Genomic DNA, 6,171 nt, shown 5'->3' on the forward strand with positions numbered 1-6,171 from the left:
TGTTTGTTTGTTTTATTTGGTATTATAATATTTAGTAATATTTTTAATTAGCTTGCTTTTTAATATTTTTAATTTTCATTTGAATTTGAATTTAATGTCTTTTTCAAAAGAGTGTGGTTTTTAAGAACAGTTTGAATTAATTCATTTCTTTTATTTTATAATTTTATTTTATTTCGTATTATAGTATTCGTATTTTGAATTATCTTGCATTTATATATTTTCAGTTTTCATTTTACTTTTTTATTTAGTATTATAGTATTTATTTATATTTTGAATTAGCTTGCATTGCTATATTTTCAGATTTCAATTTAATTTTTAGTTTTGGTTATTTTGATATATGTGTTTGTCATTTTTATTAGTTTGTTGTTGTTTTCTAAATAGCTTTAATTTATTTTTAGTGAAGAACAACATCATATCCTATAAACATATGGTTTGATGTTTTATTCTTTGAAAAATATAGCATTATATAATAATATTATTAATATTTGAATTATCTTTCATTTTTATGTTTCTGTTTTCTTTTTTGTTATTTTAAGTAATTTTCAAGTAATTTAGTTGTGTGTGCTTATTTTATTGATATTTATTTATTTATATAATTTTTCCCCCTTTTTTATATTTCTAAATAGCTTTAGTTTATTTTTAGTAAAGAAAAACATTATTTGTTCTTTGAACCTATATGTCCTGATAACATTTGTTCAAGCAGGCTGACTCGTTGAAAAAAGTATTAAATAATAAATGTATTAAATATTAAATCTTTTTGTTTTATTTTATTTTGTGTTATAGTATTTGTTTATATTTTGAATTATCTTGCATTTTTATTTTTTCAGTTTTCATTTTAAATTTAGTTTTAGTTTAGTTTTTTTTGTCATTTTTATTCATTTTTATTATTTTAAATAATAGTTTTCTTTAAAAAACACTAATATTTCTAAATAGCTTTAAATTATTTTTAGAATCATAATCAGATTCTGATCCTGATTCTAAAAAGATTTTTTTTTTAAGTTTACAAATATGTTCAAAAAGTTTACAAATTTTTAAAAGTTTAAAACTAAAGTTTTTTTAAGTTTACATTTTTTATCTACTATTTATATTTTATTTCATCTTTGTCAATTATCAAAAAGTCAAATTATCTAAAAAAATTTTAATTAAATATTTCTTTCACCTTTATTTCTGTTAAAAAAAGCTAACTATAAATAAATAAATTATCCCTTTTTTTGCACACAAAATACACATGTAATATGGATCAGGAGAAGATTATTACAAAGGTCCATTAAGTGGTGGGCACAGCAGAATTACTCAAATGATTTGTCCTTCTTTTGATTCTGTTTTTCGTTCTGAATAACATCTGGTTACGTCTAATAACATCTAATAACATCAGTTTTTTCAGTCTCTGGAAAGCTGCTGTCGATGTTTCTGCTGAAATGCATTCATATGTCATCAACAAACACAGTTTCTCTGTCCGTCTACTGCTCTGAAAACGCTCCGACTGTTTGTGTGTTTGGAGAGACATCAGCGCTGATGTTAAAAGTTGCTCCATTATAGGACTGCATTTTCCAGAAAGATTTGAGTCTCTGTCAGATTGAACCGCGTTTGCTTCAATTTAGTAAGAGAAGGAACACGCCGGACCGTTATTAGCCACAGCATATGGCTCTAATGCAGCCAAACCCTTCATACGGCCGGCAGCATTTCTGTAAAAGCCTTGTCCTTGTACTGTATGTTGTTTTTTCAGGAAGCAAATACCAACTATTTCATTACATCCAGACGGAAAACTCCCACATGTGCATTTGTCATCGTCTGACTCACTTCTGCAGCTCTCTCTCTTTCTGTTCTTCGTCTCCTAGGTTTTGTTTAGTTGTTTGCTTTTGTGTGTGTGTTTCAGATGATCTCAGATGTGTTTCGCTTAGCCTCATTAAAATCTGCCGTTTCTTCTCGATGGAGTGAATCTGGAGGAGGATCAGCTCGACCTCTCAGATTAAGAGCTCTGTGCTCATCTGTCCTCCAGTGCCGCTTTAACCGGCCTTTATTCGGCTCTTTACTGATACGCAGAAATTAATTTCAGCCGTTTGAAATTAAAAATGTTATTTACAGGCTTTCTCCATGCATGTGTGTGGAGCTGCATATTGTGCAACTGTGCATGCATTTAGATCTTATTTTATTTTGCATTTTTAGTCATGTCTTCATCATAGTCTGTTGGCAATAGTAAACTGAGGACACCCTATATAGTGTACTATTTCCAGTGGATTCTCATTGTATGCATATCTGCATGTTTTAGGTATTTTATTTTAATTAATTTTATTTTTATTTTTATTTTTTTATTTTATTTATTTACTTTACTTTACTTTACTTTACTATTGGTTGTTTCCGATTGAGTGCTTGTTTTGAGTCTTTGATTTGAATTTGATTCATCTGATGTTTCAATTTGAGTCCATCAGGATCCAAATAAAAAGAGAAAATAATCAAATGAGATGAAGCACTATTTAATAATTTTTAGTTAGATTTTTTTATTTAATTTTATTTATTTATTTATTCTTAGTTGTCATTTATTATGACTCAGTTGTAATAAACTGTTAATTTGCATTTTTGATTGAATTATGGATACTAAAAATTTAATTTAACACAATTTCATAAAATAAATAATAATAAATCAATCATTTTGAAAAAATAAGTAATAATTTAATAAAACAAATAATGTAATAAATTGCAATTAATTAATTTAAAATGATTTTAATTTAGTGAAAAAACGAATTAATTGAAAATGTACATTAAAAAGAGTGAATTAAAATTATTTATCAATTATTTTAGTAAAAAATGTAGTTAAATGCAATTGTTCCTAATTAAATCCTAACAACTGGAGAGCAACCACCCAGAACTGCAATGCAGTTGCGAGGGAATACTGGGACATTGCTAGAGTGTTGCTATGCAGTTTCTAGGGATGCTGGTTCATTACTAGGGTGTTGCTATGATGTTCTGGGTGGTTGCTAGGGTGTTCTTTGTGTTTGCTATGTGGTTTTTGGGTGTTGTGAGTAGTTTCAATGCAGTTTCTTGGGTTTTCTAAGTAGCAGCTAGAATATTGCTTTGCAGTTGCTAGGGTGTTGCTATGCAGTTACTATGACTAGACCACCCTAGCAACCAACCAGAACACCCAGGTGTTTGCAACTATGCAGTTGCTAGGGTACTCTGGGTAGTTGCTAGGCTATTCTGAATGGCTGCTAGGGTGTTACTACTTACTAGTGTCGTTGCTACATTGCAGATAGATAGGTAGATAGATAAAACACCCTAGCAACTGCATAGCAACATCCTAGCAACGAACCTGAAACCCCTAGAAACTGCATAGCAACATCCTAGAAACCAGCTAAAACACCCAGGTGGTTGCTAGGGTGTTGCTATGCAGTTGCTTGGGGATTCTGTTCTGAATGGTTGCTAGGGTGTTCTGGGTGGTTGCAAGATCATTACTAATGTTGTTGCTAGGACATTGCAGATAGATAGATAGATAGATAGATAGATAGTTAGTTTTTAAAATAGCATCTAGTTTCCTCTTGTTGTGTGTGTTCTTGTGTTTGTGAGTGTTGTGTTTCTTGTTTGTACTGGTTTTTGAGTAAATCACGTCTTCCAGATGGTGTTCCCTTCATAAATGGCAAAATAATTGGTCGAACGAGACTGAAGAGATTAACGCTTAACTACACGACCGAGTGGTGTTTTCAGTATTATCCATGAGTCCATGTGGAAACACGTTCCTGATCCCAGCAGATACTGAGGATCAGCTGATAGATGAATTGCTCTTCTTAAAGGGATTGTTTCTGTCATCATTTACTCGCCCATATGTCTTTTCAAACCTCTGTGACTTTTAAATGTTATTCACTCTTCTCTGTCATAACACTGAAATCTCACCACATCAGTGTAGAACGTTCCGCAAAAAAAAACATTAATTCGGTTCATCTGACTGAGTGAGTGAATGATGACAGGATTGTCATTCTGGATGGTTGCTAAGGCATTGTGAGTGGTTGCTATACAGTTTCTTGGGTGTTCTAGGTGGTGGCTAGAGTGTTGCTATGCAGTTGCTAAGGTGTTGCTATGCCCAGAACACCCTAGCAACTGCATAACAACAACATGGAACCAACTAACAACTGGTTGATCTTTTTACCCAGGTTGTTAGGGTGTTCTGGGTGGTGGCTAGAACTTTGTGAGTGGATGCTATGCAGTTTCATGTTGTTTTTAGGTGGCTAGAGAGTTGCTATGCTGCCACTAGGGTGTTGCTATGCAGTTGCTATGCCCAGAACAACCTAGCAACAACCTGCAATCCCCTAACAACAACAACTATCAACTAGTTGATCTTTTCAGCCAGGTTGCTAGGGTGTTCTGGGGGGTTGTTAGGTGGTCACTAGAGTGTACTTGGTGGTTGCTATGTGGTTCTAGGGTGTTCTATGTGGTTTCTAGGGTGTATTTGGTGGTTGTTAGGGTCCTATGAGTGGTTGCTATGTGGATTCTTGGGTTTTCTAGGTGGCGGCTCGAGTGTTGCTATGCAGTTGCTATGCCCAGAAAACCCTAACAACTGCATAGCAACACCCTAGCATCAACCCACAGCTCCCTAACTACTCCAACCAACTAGCAAACTGGCTGATCTTTTCAGGGTGTTCTGGGTGGTTGCTAGGGCATTGTGAGTGGATGCTATGCAGTTTTATGTTTTTTTTTGGGTGGCTAGAGAGTTGCTATGCAGCCAATAGGGTGTTGCTATGCAGTTGCTATGCCACTAGGGTGTACTTGGTTGCTATGCAGTTGTTGCCGTCCCCTAGAAACTGCTTCCAACTGGTAAACTGTTTAATCTTTTCAACCAGTTTGCTAGAGTGTTCTGGGTGGTTGCTAGTGTGTACGTGGTGGTTTCTAGGGTGTTATGTGTGGTTGCTAGGATGTTCTGGGCATAACAACTGCATAGCAACAGTCTAGCCACCACCTAGAAAACCAAAGAAACGGCATAGGTTGTTGTGAGTGGTTGCTATGCAGTTGCTAGTGTGTTGCTATGCCCAGAACACACTATCAACTGCATAGCAACATGCTGCCAACTACCCATAATGCCCTAGCAACTGCAACCAACTAGCAACTGTTTGATCTTTTCAGCTAGGTTGCTAAGATGTTCTGGGTGGTTGCTAGTGTGTTCTTGGTTGCTATGCAGTTGCTAGGGTGTTGTTGTTCCCAGAACACCCTAGCAACTTTTTAGCAGAAACCCAACAAACTAGTAACTGGTTGATCTTTTGAACCAGGTTGCTAGAGTGTTCAGGGCGGTTGCTATGCTGTCACTAGGGTGTTGCTATGCTCAGGACTGATGCCTGATATCCATGTGTGAGCTGGACGGATCACAACCATTTGAGGGGCAGTGGGTCGACTGGCGTTTGTCCCTCAGACCCGACGCTGCTAGAGTCTTTCTCTGCTGAGTTTGGCTCTGTAGTTTAGTGTAGATGATCATCATGAAGTGTCTCTCATGTGCCAATCGTTCAGCATCATCTCTCCCTCAGTGCTCTGCCATTTCTGCCATCTGCTCAGAGCTCCAGCTGCCAGAGTCACAGTCCAGAGAGAGTGCTGATCCGGCTCAGATCCGCCTCAGATCTGGCCCGGTTCCTCCCAAAGGGAGCGGCGCCGCTCTCTGCAGGTGTAATGGATCTGCGTTTGTTCTCGCTGTGAGTGAAGAGCTGCAAACTGCATTCATTTACTTTGCAGATCCAAACATGCTGCACATATGAGAGGAGGCTTTGACTCAAGTCTCACGTCACAGTAACAGAATCAGAATCAATATATTCAATTAAATGTTTTATGTATTTAATAATCATGTTTCAGTGCCTGTTTTATAGAATCCAGTGAATTAGGTGTTTCATTTCACTGGATCATTTTCTCTTTTCATTCTAAACTTGATGGACCTTAATGAAAAGATCAGATTATAATAGACCAGACTAGATAAAAAAAACTTGAGAAAGCCTGAGCAGAAGATAGTAGAAGTAGTTTTAAAAGCTTAAAGTTTGAAGATTTTAAGGTCATGTAGTCTATCAGACAGATTGCAGATAGACAAACACTTGCTTGAGTGTTCTGGGTGGTTGCTAGGGTGTTGCTATGCAGATTTTAGGGTGTTCTGGCTGGATTCTGGGTTGTTGCTAGGGTGTTCTGGGTGGTTGCTAGGGTGTTGCTATG

General features: G+C 35.9%; 1 protein-coding gene across 1 annotated transcript in view; it reads left to right on the forward strand.

Moving 5' to 3' along the window:
* The window catches only part of LOC107717640 (MAM domain-containing glycosylphosphatidylinositol anchor protein 2-like), a 165,270-nt gene that overhangs the window by 122,135 nt on the left and 36,964 nt on the right, over positions 1-6,171 (forward strand). Inside the window, exon 7 of the mRNA XM_016524452.1 lies at positions 5,488-5,666. Within this exon, the coding sequence (XP_016379938.1) occupies positions 5,488-5,666 (179 nt within the window). The remainder of the gene's footprint in view (positions 1-5,487; positions 5,667-6,171) is intronic.

Source organism: Sinocyclocheilus rhinocerous, unplaced genomic scaffold (genome assembly GCF_001515625.1).
Source record: "Sinocyclocheilus rhinocerous isolate Xijiao unplaced genomic scaffold, SAMN03320098_v1.1 scaffold1174, whole genome shotgun sequence".
Taxonomy (NCBI): Eukaryota; Metazoa; Chordata; class Actinopteri; order Cypriniformes; family Cyprinidae; genus Sinocyclocheilus; species Sinocyclocheilus rhinocerous.